This window comes from Porites lutea, chromosome 5 (assembly GCF_958299795.1).
Source record: "Porites lutea chromosome 5, jaPorLute2.1, whole genome shotgun sequence".
NCBI lineage: Eukaryota > Metazoa > Cnidaria > Anthozoa > Scleractinia > Poritidae > Porites > Porites lutea.
In genome coordinates, this window is record NC_133205.1 from 37,543,019 (window position 1) to 37,568,012 (window position 24,994).

Consider the following 24,994-nt stretch of genomic DNA (forward strand, 5'->3'; position numbering starts at 1 on the left):
TTTTAGTGGAGAAATAAAAGCATAATGCACAAAAACCTATGAGGAGCAGAAACCTGCAAACATCACAGAAAGATAACTAAAAAATTAACTTACCTCCCAGCCAGATATTTCTCCAGCGTAGCTCTTCTTTTCCATTCTCTTCCACTTCAACAAAGACAGGGACCATACAGAACAATTTGAATTGAAAAAAAAAAAAACTGAAAAGACAGAACAGGCCATATCCTTTCTCCCCACCATGACATCATTTGATTGAGCCACATGTCTGCTCACTCCTTCTATATATTTGCTCTTCAACAGTACAAAAATGTCACAACTGACATTGTGAATTTAATGTATTTATTTTTATGGCATTAAATTTTTTATTAAGTTGTCTTTCTTATTGATTAATTTATGTTATGTATTTCCTAATTCCTTATCATTTTCTGCCATCCACTGTCTGCCATCTGCCTTTCGCATCTGCCGTCTGCAATTCGTTTCTGAATTTTACAGAGTCCCCTGATTCAGATCATTGATAGGCTTGTCAGCAACTTATTGGTCAATATAAAATAACAGATATATTTCTATAGATGGTTTTCACAGTGACGTCATCAAACTGTTAAGTCAAAACAGCGAGGTTTTACGAATTCTTATTTAGACTAGGTTGAAGATAAACAAAAAATAAATCTTTGTTCAAGTTTCCATTCCCGTAGCATGTTTCATTTCGAAAATACAGCAATACGAACTTCCGAGTTTTCACAGTGCGTGACACCAAAACAGGAATGCTGTCTCGTTGAAAAAAGTCTCTCCTCTTGATTTTCAGCAGTATAACCATTTCAAGTATTACAAGATATGTTTATGCGCACGTACGCTGGTTCTCGAGTGAAAAGAAAGAGCTTGTATAGAAAAAGTGAACTCCAGATGTTTTGTTGATTTCCGGCGGCCATATTGGTGGACCAAAACGGTACACCAATATGGCGTCTCCATACAAAGCTCTACAAGGGTGCGTGAAACGTTTCGGCAAATAACTCAGAAACTGTGGGCCACAAAGACCTGAGACTTGGACAAATTGTTTATATATTAGTCTTTTGTAACATGTCATTTTCTCGGCTTCTTCCACTGGATGGTTTCCAATTTATTTTTTTGTTGCGTGACAGTGAAAACGATCTATAATCTCCCATGTAATCTTGACTTATCTATGTTTTGAGACAGACCACATGATGTTTTAAAAGGCCCTCTCTAAAGGAAATCTGCCTTTTTTTCAAAAATTATGCATATGTGGATAGGACTGGTTCTGAAAGAAACAGCTCTCTAAGGTAACATCACAAAAATGTGGTACTTGTATTTACTGAGTAAACTTTGTAGCCTCTCAACCCAAAAGCTACCTTATATTGTTAGCAATTTAAAGTAAAATTAGCTTTTCACCATCTAGTTATCCATAAGCTATTGAAAATACATTTTTTTAGCTTATTAATTGTGCAATCCATTTAAAAAATCTTATGCTGTTTAGGTGCTCTCATTAGTGTGGTCTAAAAATAAAGTGGAACCCAGGCCCTTCCTCTAGATTTGCCACTGAGCTTTGGCTGTGTGTGTCATCTACTTGGCTCTACTGTAAAGATCTATGCCCTTCCAGACAGCTGTCTAAGTTTGATGTATCATGAGATGTTGTTTATTACATGTAGATATGGGACTTGTGAAACTCTTTGAAAGTCAGAACATTCCAGAATGTGATTGTTCTTCTGCAACTTTGCTAGATCAGGCAAAATTGCGCACAAAACTCTGAGGAACCTTACAGTCTTTACGGTTTTAGGTCTATGTTGAAGTTATGTTGCATCCCCAGTTCAAGTTTCTACCCTAAACTAGACTAAACTCCCTCAAGTCACTATTTCCCAGAAACTACTGAGGTTGACACTTTCTTTGCTATTTGACTGAGTTGCAGGTAAATTAAGATTTGTTGTTTTTATTTTTTTTTTCCAAGTGTCAATTCCCACTTTAAACCAGGCTAAGTTGCTTGAAAACCATACCCTTCACAACGGCACATACCTATATGTTTCATATATGGCATTCCTGCCCCTCCCCCACCCAGACAATGAACTTGAACACACTAGACTGTATTGTAGACTCAAGTAGTTGTTTTGAACTCACTTGAACAACAGGAAGCTCCTGGAAGCGGTTCAACTTAAAGCAAATATTATCTTGAGTTACATTTTGAACCAAAAACTAAACCTCTCCGATAAGGCGACAAAAAAATACAAATATAAATTTATGGATTATTGCCACAATCATATTGAGGGGAAAAATAAAAAAATAAACAGCGATGCAATCAATCCTTACAGGTCTTTAGAGAATCCTAAGTCCTTTCGACAGTTTGATCCGCATAGTCTGACAAGCCTCACAGTTCTTGGTGCTACGACTCTATGATGTAATGTTTTGAGCCTACACCATTGTAGTTATTATTTTAATAGATTGAAAAACTTTTGGAGTGCCACCACCTTCCTAAATTCACCTAGTACTTAATGTGCATAACTGCAGGCACTATTGATATTATTTGTTACTATTATTATTATTATTATTATTAATAATCTGTTTTTATGAAATCACTCACAATAGGTGATCTCTTGTATGGTGAAATAAAGTGGATCATAAGTTTCTTTACTTTTTGGAATGGCTTCATCCTCATCTGGGTAAGCTTTCTCTCTTAGAATACACGTAAACAGAGCATAATTAGATCGTTGCTTGAATCAAATATAAAACCTGACAATATTAATGTTGTCACAGTCAGAACCATCCCCCGATAGGTGGATTCTAAAGCACGGCTGGCTACAGGGTTAAAAACAAATGGAAAAAAAAAGGGGCAGACTTTAACATAATCCTTACATTTTGTGCGGTAACAGCAACAGTTTTTTTTACTTTTGTTAAGGTGGCTCGATACAGTTTTTCAGGGTCAATACCTCCCAAGTTTGAGCATAAACTACCTTGCCAAAAACAAAGATTTGGAAAAATTGCCACCACAGTTCTATTAGATAGAGATGAAAATTTATTATGATCAAGGTTACAATGACATCGCAGTTATCATAGCAACGAAATGATGCTATTACCTATTTTACTTGCAACAGTATTTCTTGGCACTGGGAACTGTTCTTCCAAAATCGTTCACGGGAGCTTTTTCCGCCAAATATAGCCGGCTGGATGTTCGTGAAGTTTAAGCGAAATTTGTCCTTTCTTTTACTCGGCATCTCGTGCCTCGGTCGCCCTTCGGTCACCCTTCGGGCGACGTGCCGTGCGCCGGCGAGGATATGGCTTGCGGTCGTCGATTTTCAAAAGTCGATCATCGTTTACAGTAGATTTATAAGGATGCCATTGGGCTAAATAATCGTGCTAAGCGACACTGGTATTGACTATTTTCCAATTCCCCATAATACACTCTGTTTGCCCCCCAAATTTTGCATAAACCATTGTTTTTAAATGCTCTTGGGAAAATGCAATACTCCCAGGAGCATTTAAAAACAATGGTTTATGCAAAATTTGGGGGGCAAACAGAGTGTATTATGGGGAATTGGAAAATAGAGAATAGACATTTTTCAAGGTGAGACTTTAAATAAGTAATTCATTTATTCACACGAAACTCCTCTGGACCCTGTGGCGTTGGTTTAGACTTATCCTGTATGACTTGTATCATTGAAAAATTCATTGACCTCTGCGATCAAACGACTGGCAACAAAAAAAACTTGGGTCTATTTAAAATTGACAGAGCTGTAGTTGATTCCAATCGATCAGTCAATCTTCCCTTTAAGGTGACTCGACCCAGTTTTTTTGGGGAGGTACCATCCTACTTTGAAGCTCTCTGGTATCCCCACCTTTACTTTTATCGTATGTCTAACACATAGAATGGATAACATATAGATCAATCTACAATATAACATAAAATTTTTGGCGATCGGAGTAAAGGTCACGTGGTTATAATGCCACGCCCCTTTGAGGTCTGAGTCGAAAATCTGCTGTTGCCGGCATTTTTTCGTGAAAAACTCTCGGCTACACGTAGTGCGCATTAGTGCCTTGATATACGATAACTTTGGTACAGTGAGACAGGCCATCGCGTGATACATAGAGGTTTAACTCACAATTTTTAATCAATTCTCGTGCTTCTTGTGCCTTTGCAAAAAAATCAAGAAGTGCTACACACTAAATCTACTTACTATTAAAAAAATATCATTTTTTCATAGGTTTAATGCAAGCCAATAATTAAACCAACTCGTGACGGGAATCCCTTCTATTTTCTTATACTAAATTATCATACGGTATCTCGGTGAGCATTCGGAAGTCAGCCAAGCGTGGTCATTGCACGCGTGCTGAACAAGAATGCTGTATAATGACAGACTAGAAACAATAGACAACTCCCAAAGCACAAACTCAGCCAAAACGCTAAAAATCTTCAATGTTTACTCAAGTTTGGGCTTACAGAAAGTAATGTCACAGTTTTTCAATGACCATGAAATTCAGAGTCTGGGTAGTTAGTTAATCAATTGTGGCCCTGAAAAAATTTGAAGGAAAAAAAACTACGAATTTTTAAGAAAATGCTTTTTTCGTGAGATTGACTCTTAAACGCTGACAAACGTCAACAAATAGCGAAAACTATAATTTGTATATGTTTTCTTTGCTCGAAATCGCGCGCATTTACAAGGCCCTAAAGCCTTTTGCTGACTTGCTCCCCCCCCCCCCCCCGGGCAAGGACCCATCTGTTATAACGATCCCCAAAATAAAGGGATCAGTCTCATAGTTTATTAGATATAATCGTGTAAAGTTTGCTTATCATTTTCGCATAAATTATGACCCCAATTTTGAAACCGCTGAATTTCTCGAATTGGGTCTTTGCGATTTTGTTGAAACTCTGTCCAGCGCAAGGCACTAATGCGCACTATGTGTAGCCGAGAGATTTTCACGAAAAAATGCCGGCAACAGCAGATTTTCGACTCAGACCTCAAAGGGGCGTGGCATTATAACCATGTGACCTTTACTCCGATCGTCAAAAATTTTATGTTGTATTGTAGATTGATCTATATGTTATCCAATCTATGTGTTAGACTTACGATAAAAGTAAAGGTGGGGATACCAGAGAACTTCAAAGTAGGATGGTACCTCCCCAAAAAAACTGGGTCGAGTCACCTTAATATAAGGAAAATCCTTTGTACTTATCCTCGGAAGAGAAAAGATATAAGAGTTCTTCAAATGTTTCAGATCGGCGACCTGTCATCGTTCCTGGCTGGAGGGCTGACTTGCATCCGGCGCGGAGATTTGTTTGTTTCATGGTCGGGTTGTAGAGAAGACCAGACTTCATAAAGCATTTTGATGAACAATTCTATTTGAATTAAGTTCAATTTGTTTAAATTCAATGCAGATCCTGAAGGCAAAGGCCCTCATTTTTGTTTGACATTGGACAAAATCACTTCCCGCTTGATCGTTCAGTAATTCCACAGTCACGATGAAGTTTATTGGAAGTACTAGTCGATAACAGTGGGACATAACAGCTTGTCTCAACGCTGAAGCATTTGACATATTTTGTACGTGACAACGTAGAGCCGGTCTGCCCTTTCATAAACTTCTAGCATTTGAATAATGCGCAATTAAATGGATCTTAAGCTTTTGAATCGCACACACGCGAAAATATTGACATAGTCCGCGATGTTATTGTTTACCATTGTGGCTCCCTTCTGTCAGCGCAAAACCTGCGGGTTGCATATAAATTAGCCTCTCAGGAATATTTAGGCTGTACACGTGACCAGCCGATGCCAGGGCCTTTTCCCGCCCCACCCATTTTTTGAGGGAAAAGCCCTGGGGACGAGGTTGGTTATAAACTTTATGTTAAAAAATATTGTTTTAATGTGTGTCGAAAACGTTTTACATTTCGCGTTGAAAATTTTGTTACATTTGGGTCAAAAGTTGTCTCATTTCACGTTGATTACACATACTCATTACTGTTGTGAAATTATGGAGGTGTTTGGTTTTTGATTACCAGTGAGTGTCCTAGTCTTCTTCTTTAATACCTGCCTTTTCAATTAATCAACTATGTTTAATAAGAACTCCAAAAAGTGGGGACTCTTCGTAAGTTCTAGTTTATAAAGACTAACTGCTATGATGATGTTAAATTTAACTGTGTTAGAAATAAATGACAACATCTTCAAAATGCAATAGTCGTGCATTCAAAGAATTGTTCAAAATATCGGTCCGTAAACGGACCATTTGTCCGGACAAACATTTGGTTTGCCGGTGATTTTGACCGGGCATGTAAATAAGTGACCAGAAAAAATACATTTTCACGCCATTACATTCCTAGAGGACAAGCATCTCTTTTCACTTTTTAACACAAATGTAAGCTGAGAGCAAGGAGATTTCATTCCCAGATGAGTAAAATATAGATTTAATTTAATTTAATTTTATAACAACTTTATTGTCAAAATAATAAGACAAAAGGGTGTCACCAGAGAGGAACTAAATCTCCATTATAGGGCAACCTCCTTCTTTGCGTCAAAGTTGTTACATTTTGCGGCGTAAACAGTAGCCATGGTACAATCAGTGAAACAAACCTCTATCTTGGTGACTGTATTTTTCGCGCGCTACAAATGACCGATCACTCTGGGCGCAGGAAGTTTTTCGGTGATGTTTTATGCTGCTGTAATTATATCATACGAAGAGCAACAGAACTAAGAAAGGAATATAGTTCGCTATGGCACAACTTTTTTTATCGGCGGTACTGAAAGAGAATGAACTATTAGCAAATCGCTCAAACTTTGTGGTTACAAATCCGCAAAACATCTATATTAATTTATTTTTAATCTATATTTTACTCATCTGGGAATGAAATCTCCTTGCTCTCAGCTTACATTTGTGTTAAAAAGTGAAAAGAGATGCTTGTCCTCTAGGAATGTAATGGCGTGAAAATGTATTTTTTCTGGTCACTTATTTACATGCCCGGTCAAAATCACCGGCAAACCAAATGTTTGTCCGGACAAATGGTCCGTTTACGGACCGATATTTTGAACAATTCTTTGAATGCACGACTATTGCATTTTGAAGATGTTGTCATTTATTTCTAACACAGTTAAATTTAACATCATCATAGCAGTTAGTCTTTATAAACTAGAACTTACGAAGAGTCCCCACTTTTTGGAGTTCTTATTAAACATAGTTGATTAATTGAAAAGGCAGGTATTAAAGAAGAAGACTAGGACACTCACTGGTAATCAAAAACCAAACACCTCCATAATTTCACAACAGTAATGAGTATGTGTAATCAAATGGTGAGGAGTGAAATTAGGGAATAATTTCACGCGCGTTTTGTCCAAATCCTAATAATTTAAGGCTCGGGAAATTATTAGGATTTGGAAAAAATGCAAGTGAAAATATTCCCTAATTTCACGAGTATACCATTTGATTACCTATTAATATCATGGGTGACGAATTACGTTAGCAATGTTGGATTTTTGACATGTTTATCCTGGATCGTATCGATCGAGAACTCCACTCTCTCAAATGTTTAGACCTTAAATTTGGCTTATAAAGTTCAGAATTTTTCAGACTATTTTGGCAAAATACTTGTTAGAATCCTTCTTGATGTTCTCTTGTGTGTTCAGGTTTTATAAAGCGTCTTTTTGTGTCCTAACATCTTTATTCACGGCATTTTAAAACTTCGTCGCCATCTTGACACTGAGACGTACGGAAGGTTGCTATGGCAATTTTGTAATTTCACACGTGAAATTACAAATTAACGCTGAAATTTCGCGCCAAAATTAAGGAGTAATTCGTCACCTATGATATTATTGTAATAATTTGCTATTGCTAGCCAGAAGAAGGGGGAGGAAAGCCGCATCAAGCAGGTTTGAATTCCTATACTTATACCGATCATGAATATTATCGGTAATCCACAATTGCTTTGTTATGCTGTAGATCAACCCACTTTGACTTCTCAGTCAACCAGAAAAGATGGGTTGTGGTGGGAATAGTACTCAACAAGATACTTGTGCCACAGATCCGTCCTTTTGTGGAACAAGAGATTTATAAAGAATACAACAATCTCAAGACAAGTCACAATATTCATGCACAAAGTACATCTGGTCGTCTTCAAAGGTGGTCACCTAGAAAGTTTTTAAAGTATGAGAACATCAATGGTAACAGTCATCACCCAAAGCTTCCTGGTGGAAAATGCAACTTTTCCCTGTTTGATTGTAGAGTGTTATCTCACATTGACTTTGCCAAGTTGTACGTTGAAAACTTCATGGCTAAGTTCAGTGCTTTTGATAACCAATGTAATGCTTCAGCTGTACTCACATTACTTAGTAGTGTACCTGTGTTCTCAACTGCTGTTCAAGCTGCTGCCGGTGATGTCAAGAATGTTAGGAATGACTGGGCGCTCTGTGTCTTCAGTGAGTGGGATCCTGTTAAGTTTCAGCAGAGTTTTGTTGAGATGGAACACCCGGTGAGAGTTATGGCTCTACCTGCTGTAGATGAAGCAAAACTCCTGGAAGAACTGAAAGATTGGGAGACTAAAGGTACATTTCACGTGATACAGTCACATCAGTAAAATGTTGTATACTTTGTTCCCTTATATGATGTTGCACTCTTCTAGGATATACAGTCCGTAATGACTGGTTGGTGATTTTCAATGGTTGCCGGAGCTTTCAGATGACCCTGGATTAAATTTTTATTAATAGAACTATTAAATCTACCATCAGAGGGTATGGATAGACATTCCTTTAGCTTGTGAACAAAGAGAAATAGTTTCTCCGGCTGTGCTATTTGCTAGCTACTTTGAAGAACCAAAAAAAAACTAAGGCCCATCAAGTTATTGGCACGTCAAGATCGAATTTTTAGTTATGGGGACTGTGTAGACTAATCTCCAAATGCTCCTTTGTTTGTAGGAACACAGCTGCTCATGAAATCTCCTACAGTACAAGGCATGTTACAATCTTTCCAGCAGGAAAGTAATCTCGATCAGCAACTACAAGGTGATCTTAAAATGTCAGTAACAGTTGGTATCTAATTCATCAACGCACTTAAATATTCATTCAAGTTTAAATATCATTTCGCCGTTTCTGATTGCCTTCAATCCTCCGTATCGGTATGGATGTTGACAGGAGGAATTTGATGTTGGCCACCTTTTAAACTTGAAGGGTCAAATCCTCATTAATGTGTATTTTCATTCATGACGTCATACGTTATATTCATTTTGCCTGTGCAGATCAGCTTCGAAAGACTCTAATCGGACAAGTTGAAGACCAAGTGGACAGTTTTAAAGGTAATTTCGAGATAAAGTTACGGCTTTGTTTTGCCTCTCCTGATAAGTCGTTAGATCTTTTATTATTTAAAAGGGGCTGATAAAAGTAATTCAATTGTATTTATATAACATACTTCATGGAAACTGCGCACGTACGGCATTTACGTACGAGTTATTAGTCGAGCTTGCTTTAGCAGAGCCTGACTCTAAAAATGCGGGCGTTTCTTTGTGTGTGTGTGTGTGTGCGCTCGCCAAATGGTAGGCCATGCTCCCAGGCGTTCTTAGCGAAGACCGTAGAAACTGGGGATAAGAATCGTGACAACTTTCATTGTATGCGACTGAGTCTCGTGATGAGCATGCGGTTTATTTTCGGCGATGACTGAAATGACGTATAATTTGGTTTGGCAATGATGTAATTTTCTCCGATTTTCGTGTAATTTTGCACTCGTATTAAAAAGTAACTACCCTGAGGAATACTCGACCATCGATAAAGTAGGATGAGAAAATATTATAGCGAGGAAAATCCTGTTTTGTGGTGTATCGAGGCGTTACGTTTCTCAGAATACGTATTGTCGCAATTACTGGAAATCTACGGTTAAGTAGATTTACTTTGTCGTATGTTTAATTAAAAGATTTTCGCAGTTGTTAAGATGTGAAGTCGCGTTGCCCTTTGTAAATACTTGAGACACCGTAAAATTCCGAAAATAAACCCCGGGGCTTATATTTTTCAAAGGCCCTTTTTTGAGGGGCCTATATTCGGCGGGGCTTATCTACGGAGGGAAATTTGTGTTTCAAAATCGATTGGGCTAGCCATATAGTTGGAAGTAAATTTACCGTTTTTGCTTTGTTTTACTTTGTATTTGAGGGCAATTTTCCAAGTACAAGCCCCCGGGGGCTTATATTTGGAGGGGCGATTTAATGGAGGGTTTTTTGCGTTACCAATTTGGGGGGCTTATATATGGAGGGGCTTATTTTCGGAATTTTACGGTATCCATTAACCTTCAACTACTACTGGAAGCAACTTCAACTACCCGTCTGACGTTATGTATGCGTCACGGATATGGGCTTATACGCGAAGCTTTGTACTTGACTGTCACGTTCTCTACTTGCAGCACTTCATTTCCATAGAATAGAAATCCTATGTCGAGCTTTTCCGGAACGGGTCGGTCCACGAATTCTATCGCTTGAAAGCGTTGATTACTGTGGAACAAGTTATTACTTCAGTGGTCGAAAAAAGGTACAATCTTAACGAGCAAAACTTCAATTGTGAGGCTTTTCTGAAATGTCACACGTCTCCACCCTCTAACCCGTGGGGGGCGCGGGGGAGAGAGATGTCTGATCTCCGAGCGTTATAATGCCGTCCGGTGATGTGTCATCTACTTTAGTAATTTATGCATTTTTGCCTAAATCTCGATTTCTTGACAAGCTGGCATCCATAAGTCACGGAACCGTGAAAAGCCGCATGCATACGGCCGATATGAAGTGTTCTGCGTTTTGAGAGCCGTGAAGCTTGACGATAAAGCCTCCAGAATAAATGTACGGGGTCGTTTAACGTTTCGAGTTTGAAATGAAGTGTTGATAGGCTAAAAGCGACTCATAAGCTTGTGATAGTGTGAAACACGACCTTGGACTTGGAGTTAGCTTGAACTACAGAGGATCCCTTTTTCTTTCTTTCGCTTAGGTTATGCAGTATATGGAGTATTTTAAACTCTAACTGGGCGATCTTACTTTTGCTGGTCTGAGTCTAACATTTAGAGGTCATGAAGCTGGTCTGTTTCATGCATATTGAGTAATTATTTCCTGTGGTCTGGAGCGCCATTTCCTACATTTTCTCCGTTGGCAATTACTCTTGTTTTAGCTTGATAGTCTATGCGACTGTACTAGTAGTGCATTTTTTGTTACAAGTGCCTAAAGCGAGACTGCAGTTTCGGAATGAAAAGGTTCCTCGTCAGTTGCTACTATGGTATAAGTGTTCACGTTGTGAAGGGAGGCTAACTCCAAGGTCACGTTTCACACAGCAATTCTTGATTAGTCTCTTTAACCTGTCAACACTATTTCAAACCAGATGTTTTCCTTAACGCGTTCAGCCAATAATAAAAGGTTTTCTATTTCGGAGAGGTAATAGCCAATCAGAAAATACCTACCATATTCGAAAAGGTAGGTGACGTCACCGGACGGCATTATAACGCTCGGAATTCAGACGTCTCTCTCCCCCGCTCCCTACACGGGTTAGGGGGTGGAGACGTATGACATTTCAGACTATGGTGAGGCTAACTGGTCGGGTGTTGAAACTTTCATTGTATGCAAATGAGTCTTGTGATGAGCATACGGTTTATTTTCGGCGATGATTGAAATAACACGTTTCCTTGATTTTCGTTTATTTATCAATTCAGACACAAATCATCGAATACGATATAAAAAGTAACTATCCTGAAGATTACTCGCGAAAATTTCTTAGCGACCAGCAAGGAGCAACCAGCTAAACGAAAATGAGGGGCAGTGCCAAAAATAAAAGTGTACAGGAAAACAAGCAACAAAATTTTGGGTGACCACATACGACAACTCTTCCATAAAAATAATGTGTAAGGGTGTCAGGAAAACGCGGGATCGGGGTCGGGGTCTATCTTTTTTTAAAAAAATGCTGTTTTAGGGTTAGGGTCAGGGTCAGGGTCAGTGTCGTTTCAACATTGCGACCCTGTGTTGTACTAAAAGTTGTCGTTGTGAATAGTCTCGTGTAACATCACCTTAAAAGGCAACGGCAATGAGAACGGAAACAAAATCAATAGATCTAATAAGCCAAAAAGAAACCAAATTTGCACGTGCAGCACATTTTTTGTATATTTCTTTGCCGTTGTTTTGCACAACTAATACGTGAAACTTCCTAGTTACACATTGGGTGTAGGCCTTTCCCGATTGCGCTCGTAAAATCCTAAAAAAGTGCTGGCAAAAATGGCTAAAAAGTGCTCAAAAAGTGCTCAAAATCTCAAAATAGTGCTCAAAAAGTGCTAAAAGTTGTGAACAGTTACCTCTAAGCTTTTCGTAAATAAGTCAATTTTTACTGAAGTAATTAACAATCTATTTTGCGTAGTGTTATTCGACAGGTTGTTACGAAAGGTTGATAGAATATAGAACAATGATATTTTTAAAAAACTAAAGCCGGTTACGAATTGTAAATAAATTCAGCAGTACTAGTGCAAAGCCTAGACATCAGATGATTTAGAAATTTGAGATGACACACGCATGATACATCAGCCAATCAGAAACTTCTATTCTCACGCTCAGTAAGGATAAGTCCACGTGCCTTTCCATGACAACGGTCTTTTATTCTTGACAACGCCATTAGTCATTCAAATTTATGACCTGGAACACGATTCTCGTTGCGAGCCACACACAGTTTTTGCTTCAAAATGTTTTAGAAGACATATGTTGCTCGAAATTTGCTCGAAATGTGAAATATTGCTCAAATGTTGCCCAAAGTGCGAAAAGGTGCTTAAGGGTGCTCAAAATGCAAAATAGTGCTCCAAACTCAAAAAAGTGCTCAAAAGGCGCTCAGCGCAATCGGGAAAGGCCTAATTGGGTGTCAGTAAAACGCGGGGTCGGGGCCGAGGTCTATCTTATTTTTAAAGACTGCTGTCTTAGGGTTAGGAACAACGTTGCAACCATTCGAAACAGTGTCGCAACATGTTGTGATGCTTTGTTACGCTTAAAATCGTCGTTGCGAATCGTCTCGTGTAACGTAACCTTTAGTATCACACGATTTTATTATTTTTTTTTTTTGTTTATAAGTATATTAACGAGAGCTTCGCTTTTAGCCCTGGCTAAACCTATATATTAGAAATAAGCTATCTGTTAATGGCCTTTTTCCTGATAGCTTCAATAATGCTTTTCGTGACAAGCCACGTGCATTCTTACAACACTAGAAGATCGGGGCTCTTTTATTAACCCCATTGCAGAGCTAATATAAGAAAGTTCTCTATCTGTTTCCAACGTCCTAAATTCTTCAACTCTCCTAATACTACTCCTACTCGTAATCATAATCATAATCACAGTACGTAATAATCATAACGTAACTTCAGATTTTGCCTCCGCTTTCTAATTTATTTTGACTTCCATTTTTTTTGTACTTTAGTTCCGCTAGATATTCTTACTCGGGGTCCTTCAGCTTTTAAAGCTTATACAGAGGCCCTGGCCCATGGAGAAACATCTTTAAGGAGGATGTCATTAATGCTGATTGGACAAGGCGGTGCAGGAAAGACAAGCACAATGAAGTCTTTGAAAGGAATCTGTTTTGACCCTAACGAGGACAGCACTGTTGGAATAGATGTGGATCCGTCCCATTTCAAAGTGTCCAATGAGACGTGGTGGACTGGAGAGCAATATCAAGACCAGAATTGTGATTCAGCCATTTACCTTGACTTCTGTTTGGCAAGCTGTTTTGCGGAGTACTTGAAGACAGAAGGAAAAAACACTGAAGTGCCTCCGCGACTAAGAACAACTGAAGAATCAAGAGAAGAAGACATTAAGTCACCTTTAACTGTTCAAAACGAGGAAGCACCTGCAGCTGAAAGGTTTATCCGGAGCATTTCTAATGCCGAGAAGAAACAGAAGGTACAAGAAAGCATTAGACTCTCTCATTCAACTGTCCCCGAAGAGATAGCAGCTGTAACTGAACGGTTCCTTCGAGGAGAATTGAATGACAACAAAGAAGACATTTATTTTACCTTTTGGGACTTTGCCGGGCAGTCAGTGTATTATGAAACTCATCCGCTTTTTCTTACACCAAGAGCAATCTTCTTCCTGGTTTATGATCTTCGCCTGAATCCTGACGACGAAGCAAAACCCGTGTTAAAACAAGGATTATATGGAGAAAGAGAAGAAAGCTACAATTTAAAAACAAATTTCGATTATCTTGATTTTTGGATGAGGTCTGTGGCCTTGTTATGCAGCAGTCAAGCGGAAGGTTCTAGATTAGAAGAGACCCTATCAATGAAGGCCCCCTCCCGTTTTTCTAGTGTGCACCCATGCTGATAAACCTGGTCGTGGTGATCCAAGGAAACTTGCCCTTGGGATATTTGGTCGTTTAAAGAGCAAGCCGTATGGTGCGCATTTATTTGACGTATTCTGGGTAGATAACACAAGTCTAAGAGTCCAAGATTCTGTCTGCCCAGAGGTTGCCCGTCTGCGACAGGAAATAATCGCTGTTGCCAAACAGCTTCCCTTCATAGATGAGAAAATTCCCATCAACTGGTTAAAATTCGAAAAGGCACTTAAAGCCAAAAGAGAAGTTGGACACAAACACATTTCCCTGGAGTCCACAAAAGATATCGCTGAGGATGATTGCAACATTGTTGACGAGAAAGAGTTTGAGACCTTGATGAACTATCTTCATGACATAAGAAGTTTGATTCATTTCGAAGACACGATGCAGTTGAATAAATTGGTAGTCCTGGATCCCCAGTGGCTTGGTGATGTTTTTAAGAAAGTGATAACTGTAAAACCGCATGACCCAAAGGAAAAAGAATTCTTGCACTTGTGGTGTAAGCTTCAGTCGGAAGGAGTGCTGGATGAAAAGCTTTTGGCTCATGTGTGGTACCCTTTGTTTGAGGACAAAGAAACATCAGAGAGTCTCATTGGAATCATGGAGAGATTTAGCTTGTTATGCCCTTGGTCAGTCCATGCCGCGAGCAACAGTACGAAACAGTATCTGGTCCCTTCAATGTTGAAGGCATATCCAACGACTGAGATTCTTGAACTAGTGAAATCTGCCAATATCCCTTCTCTGTTTGTCAAATTTTTAAATGGTGAGGTTCCTCCAGCTTTTTTCCCCCGACTAGTCGTTCAGTTTATCCAGTGGGGCAAAGGAACGTTTTGGTCAGAAGAAACTCCTCAGCATTTTATGGGGTTTTCAAGGTTTTATACCTTGGACGACGCATGCTCCGTTATTTTTGTATGCCACTCTTCATCTGTTGAGGTCGTTGTTCATGGAGGGAATTCAGGAGACTTCCCACCCAGCAATGGAGAGGTAAATTGTGCTCTTCAGGTGTGTAGGCAGCTAGGCTTGATTCTTGAGTGCATGAGAAATGAGTTTCCCTGGCTGAGAAATATGAGGTATGACATGTGTGTCATCTGTCCCGTCTGCTCCAAAGGGAGGGAAGTTGACTATTGTCAAACGCATGGTGCAAGAAAATGCAAACAAGAACAATGTCTTCACTTCTGGACTGTGTCGGAACTGTGCAGTGACTCAGGAATCGTATCCTGCAAGAGGTCTGTTATTGCTCGAGTCATTAAAGTGCCAGTCATGCAGTTTTCCCCTTGGTTTCCTGCTCCACAAAAACAGGTATCATCTGATGGTTTTACTTTGTGGGGAGGGGTTTCTTGCAGATTCCCTTCCTTATCAAATATATGTTATATACCAAACATAAAATGTACTGTAATAAAACTACTAATTAAAAATGTAAAAGAGCTGTCCAGGGTAAAGTAGCCCTCATGACCTAATGGCATTTTAGGGAGTGAAATGACAAAAAAAAAAATCGAAGCTCTACTGAGGGATGCTTAAATTGTTGTGAAAATTCAGGGGCGTAGCGTGACCATTTTGACAAGTACGCACACAGGTCCATATGGTTTTAAAAACTTCGTACAAAATAATGTTTTTGCTTTCCTTAATACGTAATTATTTTGGCAGTTTACAGGCTTGTTTACAACGCGATATCAGAAAAGCTTTTAAAACGTTCTTCTTTGACTTGGGACTGGAATGTTTACCAGCGCAAGGCGAGGCGCCTTTTTTGTTCAGAAATTTGGATGGTTTAAAAGGATCGGTTGGAAGATTCGCGGCGTGTGCATGTTTGTGTAAATTTTCCGCATGCTCGTTTAGGCCTTTGCCGATTGTTTGGTTTTCCCCTTATTTCGATCATGAGCACGGGAAAGGAACAAACAATTATAGTCAGCATATATTTATTTTCAGTTGTTCTGAATATCTCTAATGTTTGTCATTGAAAAACTACTAACTACATCTTTTCGCTAGGAGTAAATTTCCTGCCAAATTCCTGGTGATACGGCGCCACACGTGCACCTAATAGTTTTCTTCATCCATGATTTCCCAGTTGAGCGACATCAAGGTAGTCTTTGATTGACTTTTTCGACATTTATGGAGAGAGAGAGGAAACAAAAAAATGAATAGCTTTTGAATGGGAAAACTTTCCAGATAAATGTTGAAAGGAATGATATTCAGTCAGGGTCGATTTTTTTCCGTTTTTCATGAATATGCAGTGTATTGTGGGATCGTCTGAGGGCAAACATTTCAAGACTGTTTCGAGTTTATCACATTCCACTACCCAAACTGTTGTATTTTACGTGTAAAAACGATGCTGAATAACAGCGAGACAGAAAGGAACAAATCTGCGCAATGCAAAGGCAAGTCACAACGCTACAAATGGCTTTCACTTATAACAGGAAATCTTTAAAAAAATCCTACTAATTTCTCAAGTACGCACGTGCGTATTTGCGTAAAGGACGCTACTCCCCTGAGAATTTAAGGTGGCTAAACGCAGTTTTGCGGGCGGTCTGCGGTAATTCGTGTGACGGCGCGTGTTTTAAATTAGACAAGCAAACATGGTGGCGAAAAAAGCAATGGTACAAAGAAGACAATTTCTCAAAATGTACTCATTAAAATTAATAATTACAGTACAATTATATTATTTATTATCTAAAAACCCGTCTGTTAAAATTTGATCTAATAAGTTTCAAATGGTAATGATTAATTACGGTAAGCTGTGTGCAAGTTTATAGGAAAATCTAATGAGCGAATTTTATGTCAACTGAGCAAAAGTGAAATTTTAAGGTTGTATTCAATCGTTCATGTTGCCATGAAAACTACGAAAACGTCAAATTTTACCTGTCAGTGAAAATCGTTCATCAGTATATTTTTCACCTGCCAAGTTTCAGCTTGTGAGCTGCAACCTTTCTCTTGCCATGATTTGGCAAATGACATATACTCACAAACTGCCAAAACTGTGTTCAGCCACCTTAAGAAGACGTGCCCTTGATAGTAACCTCACATACCAAGAGGATATAAAATGTCTATATAAAACGTTTCCCAACTAATGTCATAAGGAAACAGCGCCAGGAGCTTCTATAGCTACAAAGGTTCATGTCAGTGAGGGTGAGTACCCTGTCTCCAACTGACCTTTACCCTAGACAGGGTAAGCAATTGACCACTGGTTCCATAATTGACGCTTTTAGGAACTTCTAATTATTACACTTAAGTTACTATGAGCCAAAGCACAAATTCAATATCACGTTTTTCTGTAGCAGCGAACGCTGAAAGAAAGAGTATTACTCAGAACGAAATTACTACGCACTTCCACGCCCAACGCAAAACTACAAATTGAAACATTAGATAGTGTTGGTTATCTCTTAACGAAGAAATATCAGTCTTTTACTGTTTATGATTTTCAGCCTGGAATTGGTGAATGTGACGTGGACCCGTTCATATTTGAAGGTAAGGATAGTGAGTAAGTGATGAAGATAAGGTTAATAAGTAACCCAATCTGGCGTTTAACAAGTCACTCTTTTTATAATGGGTGAGTCAGGATGATGATTTTTTATGTACATAGTTTTAAACTGTGAGGTGCTGGGCAGTTTTAGTTTAATAAACTAGCAGGAGTGTTGTATCAAGTTTAAAACATTAGCGACAGTGGAGTGTTTTACGTCTGGTAACACATGATCTTTAAGTTAAATGAACGGCTTAAAAAAATGTCTTTTGTGGATCGACTCATTTTTTCGAAACAATCCTTGGGTTTTCCATTATTCTTTCCCAGGAATCGATGGCTAAGACTCTTAAAGGCACTCATTAACTATTAATCTCGTGAGTTGTTGATGAGTTTTAGTGGATGTTGGGTGTGTGAAAATAACTGCCTGGCTTAGATCTTTGCGGAGGTCCACACAGACGTTTACACTTCCATCGCCAGTCATTGCTATTACGATTACATTCACTCGTTGTAGACTGATCAACTTTCTCTATTGCGCTATAGCTTTCACAACTATCGGCCCTGACCTGGCAAGGGAGATACCCAAAACAAATGTCAAACCGTTACAACGGTTTTCAAGTTGTTGAGTGAAAAAAACGAAAGGAAGGTTACGGGGCTGGATAAAATTCCCTGTACGTTATGAAAACTGGCCAGTGGTATTGTTGGGCCCTCACTAACCCGCATTTTTAAGAGCTCTGTTGAAACAGGTTTTTTTTCCCAAGCGAATGGAAAGTGCCCAACGTAACTCCTATCCCCCCCGGGGAGGGGGGGGGGCGCACTTGGGTATTTTTTTGGGTGGGTATGTGCCGCCCGGGACTCCAAATTGGCACCCCGTTCTAAAAAAAACTTCCCCTAAAACTGATACCCCGTTCTAGAAATGGGCCCATTTTTTATACCCCGTTCTAGAATTCGCCCTAAAACTGATACCCCGTTCTAGAAATGGGCCAATTTTTTATACTCTGTTCCAGAAAGTTTGTAAATTGAGTTAGCCCTGTTTTTTAAAAAGATGTTTCTTTATTTGTTCGACTTATACATCAAATAAATGCTTCCTCATAATCAGCAACAATTTTAAGCAGAAGATAAAGCTGTGATCCACAATTTTTTTATTTTCCGTCTTATTAAATTGTGTTAAAAACTTTTATAAAAAAAAATCATGAATATCAAGTTACTAAACTACAATGTAGATTCAAGCAAATTACGTATATATTATAATACGTTGTTCATCGGAGTGATCGTTAAATGCTCCACTTTCTTGCTTGTATCTTCGGTCTCAACATCAGGCTAAACAGTTTCTTGTTTTGCCGTCATAGACAACCAATGCGATTATATTCGAAAGGAGCCAAGTAAACGTCACTGGCAATTAAGTAAACGTTCTGATCAAGAAAAGTTTTAATTAATTATTGATGTAGTGGCAACTGAAACCTTAATATGACGCTCTCAAGGGCAAACTTAAACCGTAACTCGAACCGTATTTTTAAAAGCAATCTGTCCTTGAATAATTTCAAATGGCTGCTTACAAAACTAGAGCTTTCGTGCGTTCGAAATATTATACCCCGTTGTAGAAAACACCCCAGAAAAGGATACCCCGTTCTAAATCAGAGGTTTCAAAATCACGACCCCGTTGGGCGGCACATACCCCCCCCCCCCCCCGGGATCGATCCTAAGAAGGCTTTCGACACCATCGACCATGAAATTGTTTTGCGTAAGCTTGCAAACTACGGAGTTGACGAGCGCTCTTTCTCTTGGTCTACCTCATATCTAAATAACCGAAGTTAAATTAAGGTGTAACATTAATGGTGCTTTGTCAAGTGCAAGCGAAGTCAGCTGTCGGGTGCCACAGGGAAGTATAATTGGGTCGCTACTTTTCCTAATATATGTCAACGACCTGTCAAACTGCCCTACTATAGCCAGCCGTGCAAAAATGGTTGCAAATGACACTGACATAAGTATCCCGGGCCGCACTCTTGCTGATCTTCAACCATTGATAAACTCTGAACTTGCACATCATAATTGCTGGTTGAGAGCTTATAAGGTTAGCCTTAATATAGCGAAAACTGAATTTATGATTATTGGTTCTCGTCAGAGGCTACTTGCTGAGAGTAATAATGAAACCTGTGTCGAATTACAGAACCATCGAATCGAGGGAGTGGATCATACTAAGTCGTTAGGCCTCACAATTGATGATCGACTATCTTGGACAAATTATATTAATGAATTATGCTAAAAGGTATCCGCTGCAATAGGTGTTCTGAAGCGAATCAGGCCGTTTGTCTCTCATTCAACAGCTATTCAAATTTATAACACCCTTATCCAGCCCCATCTCGACTACTGTAGTCTCGTCTGGGATGGGTTAAGCAACCAATTAGCAATAAATTGCCAAACCGTGCAGCCTGGGAGATCGCCAAAGCAAATTATATTACAAGCTCTAGCATCTCCTAGAAGGCAAAAGTAAAAGGCGGTTATGATGTTTAAGTCCCTGCACAAGCTAGCCCCAGTGTACTTTGAGGACGTATTTATAAACTAAGTTCATATATTGCGACCTAAGCTATAGCGGGGCTCAATAATGGTATTCTTTACCAGAATATGTTAGAAACATCAAGTCAGTACAGCAATTTGAAAAGGAGATTAATCGAGTGTTGTAATAATCGGTTTCCCACTCGGCAATTTTGTAAATCAGTTAATACTGCACACTACCGCACACCCCAGGTTGTCCAAACGTCAGTCATTGTCAGCAAGTCCTATTCAGGACTACACTCACCAGGACGATCATGCTTCACCTACTTATGAAATGACTCCTGGGTGCAAACCTTTTAAAGTTTTAAACATAATAGCGTCGGAAATTTCCCAGATTACTAAGAGATAGAGAGAAAAAATGTATATATTTCCCTTTGCGTCTCTTTTTAAGACACACGGATGTGTGGCGACAAGGCTTAATTGCCACTGTTTTGATTCTAGGAAACCCAGAAGAAGGATTAGCAACAAGAAGCAGTATTTTTAAACATCTTTCGTCCAAGTCTTGCGATGCGAAAGAGGTTGTAAGGCAACTGAAGGAGACTCTTCAGTTGGACCAAGCCTCTCTGGAACAGCCAGACCCTGACACAAGGAAGAGGATCCAGTCCTTGGTAAAAGAAGCTAGACGTTGTGACAGACTTGATGTAGTCGAATACTTAAGAAACATTACACCCGCTGGAACTACTGGTGAGTGTGTCTCAGTTTTGCACATAGTCTTGCATATATATATAGGGTTTCAGATATATAGTATATATACATAAACCTTTGTACCTACCTTTAAAATTATCCTACGCGAATGCGAGAAAATTATTTCTTCTTGGTGCTGTTTGATGAAAAAATTAACAAATGATAAAAATGAAAATACGGGTTAAGGCCTCGTTACTGCTTTGAAAGGTAACCTCATCATTCATAAAGTAGATTGCTTAGAATATATCTGAATCGTTATAGAACAGCAGGCCAGTTTGATCGCTCGGATATTCGAGATTATTATTCATTTATAATATTTCGCTATTTCTGCTCAAATCCCACGGCTTATTCTTCATATTAACCATTCGGCGTTGACAAAATTTGAAGGAAGTGAGCAATATACTATCGATATGATGGTTTATTTTCCGAGCAGACTCGTTTCCAGGCAAATGTCTAATCGATCAATGAACCTCGTTTCTAGGCGCCGCAGCCTAGCTGTTTTTTCCAGCGTGACCTGGAAAAAAAGGCGTGTCTAAAACTCCCGAAAACTGACTAAAACTGATTAACTGAAGAAGTGCAAGAATACGCAAAACATATTGCTATTTGTTCGATGCATGTTTTCTACTTTTGAGGAGTATCTGCAACAAAAAAATCTGCTTATATCCTGAAACGGTGCCGAGAAAAAGGCCAAAGGTTTGAAAAAAGTCTACGAGGAGGTAAGCTTGTTGACAACTTAGAGATATTTTAAACTTCAAAAACTCATTTATAATTCATAAAGGAAAAACAAAAAGAAATAATGTTTAATGAGTGTCTATATCTGATAAAGACACGGCTTAACTTAACGTCCAATGTTTTAGACCACAACAACCCCAAAACTAAATATTACTGCAAGAATGAGTTGATCTATATAAGAGATTTTGACTCCGTTCAAAAAACTCACAGTCGTGTTTTATCAGGTTTAAAAACTCTCGGCTTTGCCTCGAGTTTTTAAACCTGATAATACACTCCTACTCGTTTTTTAAACAGTACTTTCCTATGATCTGAAGAATTATGCTGATCTCGGAGGCTGTTATCCATCTAGGCCAGACTCGTACCCAGTCGCTATTTATGTGTTTTGGGGGTGAGAGAAGATTGGGGGTTCGGTTGAGGCGCGCGCCGGGTTTCATGGGAAGGGACGATGGAAAAATAGCGTCGCTATTTTCCCTTCGTCCCTTCCCATGAGACCCCGCGCGTCTCAACCTAACCCCCAATCTTCTCTCACCCCCAAAACACATAAATAGCGACTGGGTACGAGTCTGCATCTAGGCCAAACATTTACCTCTATCTTCATAATTTTTCACATCAATCTCAGCCTCGTTCAAATTTGATTCCAGACTATGATGAATGGAACGCACCCTTAATTAGTAAATGTGTTTTGCTCACCGCTAAGACTTATGCTTGTTTCTAGGTCCGATTTTGCCAGAATCCCTTGATTTGAGAAGAATCTCCTTTTCGCAAGCAAGACAGCTTACCATTGCCTTGACTGGTATGCATTTTAGAATCAAATCAACATCTTTGAGTCTGATAGCCCATTTTGATTTCAGGTCCTTAACTAACGTAAACATGTTTGCAATGAATCAGATAAACTGCTGAGAACTAAACTGGTTGTTGTTTTTTTAAGGCCAGAGAAGGTGCTCGTGATCTACTCAGCTATTTTATATATGGAGTTATTCCTCGCGGAGCGAAATTTTTTATTTTGTCGCGCGCGGATCATAGCGACCTGCAAACCTGGGTTGCTCATATATATTTCTAGTCTTTCTATGTAATAACATGTTTATATCCAATGGTGTCCGCAGTCTTATGAAGTCATAAGCGGGCGTTTTGGAGATTAAGTTCGACGGCAAAATTTTTTTAAAGAGATCTTTGAAGCAATTTGGATCGGTATTTTCATAATAAGCGAAAACAAGATAAAAAGAAGAACCAGTTTCTCATCACGACCGGCAGGGATTCGCTCGAGCGCAACACCGAGTTTCCAAGATACGTATTTCCAGTGTTTGGATTGATATGTTGCATATGCGTATAAGCCGTCGCATTTGTCCGTTGGAGTTTAAACTTGAGTAGTACAGTAGCTCTTCCAGACCTTTATTTTCAATGGCCTAAATAAGCAAGTAGCTTCTTTCGTTTTTACGGCTAGGGGTATTGTTTGTGTTGAATCATCTATTGTTTCGTTCTTCAATCACAGGCCCTGTCTGGAGAGCTACTGATCATCTCTTAAATTTAAACGAACACGCGCAACGGCTTTCGCATAGGATGCACAAGAAAAGAAAAAAAATACCAACTTTATTTCAATGTTTATGCATTTAGCACTGAAGTAAAAGTCGAGAACTCTATTTTAAGACTTTTTACGGGTCGTGTTGGAGACGGTACGGGCACAAAAAGTTGATCTGATCACCGCAAAATTCTTGCCGTCTGTAAGATAGAGGCCTTCTTCTTCAGTTATTTTAGACGTACAGTATTGGTCCAGCCTCAGGAATCGAACCTGCCACACCCATCCCTTTTTGTAGACTGGTGCTTTACCAACTGAGCTTACCCTGCCGAGGTGAGGTTAGGTCAGGGTTATAGGTTTATGGTTGGGTTATTGTTAAGGTTATTGTTTGGCAGCTTTGCCCTGAAAAGCTTCATACTTCTGAGTACGTTACCACTTGATGACGTTGATGTTTGTGTTTCTCTTGGTTTTAGTTGCAGGCGACGAAAAGTGGACAGATGTTGCTGAGAAACTGGGTTTGAATCAGGAAGAGATTTGTTTCCTTGACCAACGTACCACAAATCCAGCTGAAGCTCTCTTAGGCTATTTCGCAAATCATCGATATCTGTCTGTAGGAGAGCTTTATGAGCTCTTATGCGAGTGTGGGTTACCCTTAATCGCTGATAAGCTGTAATATAGTAGAACTGGGTGTGACAGCAGTTGTTGCATTTATACAGTCAAATGCTTTATAAAATTAGTAAAGCAGTTTATTTTGCATAAAGTACAAAAGAGAAGAAAAAACGTTGTATAGCACTTCATTAATGTTTATGACATCAGGCTCTTCTTTATAGTGGTGAGAAGCTAGCGTGCTCTCGTTGGGTGTTTTTTTTTAAAGTAATTTGGTGTACCTCGACAATTCTGTTTACAGTCGAACCTCCATGTGTGACCACCTCTCATAAGCGACCGGCTCTCGTGAGCGACCACCTATTCTAAACACCAAAATTTTCCCAGTCAAAGCCTTCCAGTTGGAACCTCGCGTAAACGACCACCGCCTTTAATCAAACAGTAGGACCTGCCACTCAGCATGAAAATAATCGCTCAAAACATGAAAAGAATGGAGTTTGACTAATAGTCGCGGGTCGCGGGTCCAATGTCGTGGTCGCGGGTCCAATGTCGCGGTCGCGGGTCCAAAGTCGCGGTCGCGGGTCCAATGTCGCGGTCGCGGGTCCAATGTCGTGGCAGGGAAAAATGATTTGGGGTTCGAGGTAACAGCTGAGTGAAAACGACTGATATGACCACAATATAAACGGAAAAATCTTTTTTATGCACGATACTCTACGGTAGCCAATTTACAGGTTACGGATGTTAGAGTCAACAAAATAATGTCTCGAGAAAAGACCTAAAAGAAAAAGCTGGCCGACTTTTCTGTTCACCGCAAGTTCATTTTGTTTTCTTTCTATCGAGCCCAGTTATGTATTAATTCAGCTTTGAAAGTACTTATGCATAACAGTATCTAAAAAATGTTACCATGAGTTATCATTGTTTTCTTCTTGTCTATGAATTGCTCACAAATTCTTATGGGTGCATTCACTGAAAAATGTGCGATACACTTCATAGACTATAAATTATAAACGTTACAACAACTTAAAGCCTTTTTTTTAAAAAAGGCTAACTCGGGCTCGAAAAGCTACGAGTCTGTCGGTAGAAGAAACGAGAACTGTTTCAATTTTAACAAATGTTTTCGGCAAAAATAAAGAAAACGCTTGTTGAAAAACTTCCTGGTCGCAAACTCCCAAAATAAAC

The 24,994-nt window shown here is 39.2% G+C and overlaps 3 protein-coding genes across 4 annotated transcripts in view; all 3 read left to right on the forward strand.

Moving 5' to 3' along the window:
- The window catches only part of LOC140937156 (uncharacterized), an 87,176-nt gene that overhangs the window by 41,164 nt on the left and 21,018 nt on the right, over nt 1-24,994 (forward strand). The gene's annotated exons all lie outside the window — the stretch shown is intronic.
- LOC140938337 (uncharacterized) lies at nt 1,185-14,272 on the forward strand. The gene is made up of 6 exons (XM_073387827.1): nt 1,185-1,292; nt 2,587-2,660; nt 7,918-8,519; nt 8,889-9,002; nt 9,209-9,265; nt 13,374-14,272. The coding sequence occupies exons 2-6, from the start codon at nt 2,641-2,643 to the stop codon at nt 14,270-14,272; spliced, it is 1,692 nt and encodes a 563-aa protein (XP_073243928.1). The 5' UTR covers nt 1,185-1,292; nt 2,587-2,640.
- On the forward strand, nt 13,842-24,011 carry LOC140938584 (uncharacterized). Its single transcript, XM_073388077.1, has 5 exons — nt 13,842-15,581; nt 17,699-17,741; nt 20,725-20,967; nt 22,415-22,492; nt 23,686-24,011. The coding sequence occupies exons 1-5, from the start codon at nt 14,619-14,621 to the stop codon at nt 23,883-23,885; spliced, it is 1,527 nt and encodes a 508-aa protein (XP_073244178.1). The 5' UTR covers nt 13,842-14,618; the 3' UTR covers nt 23,886-24,011.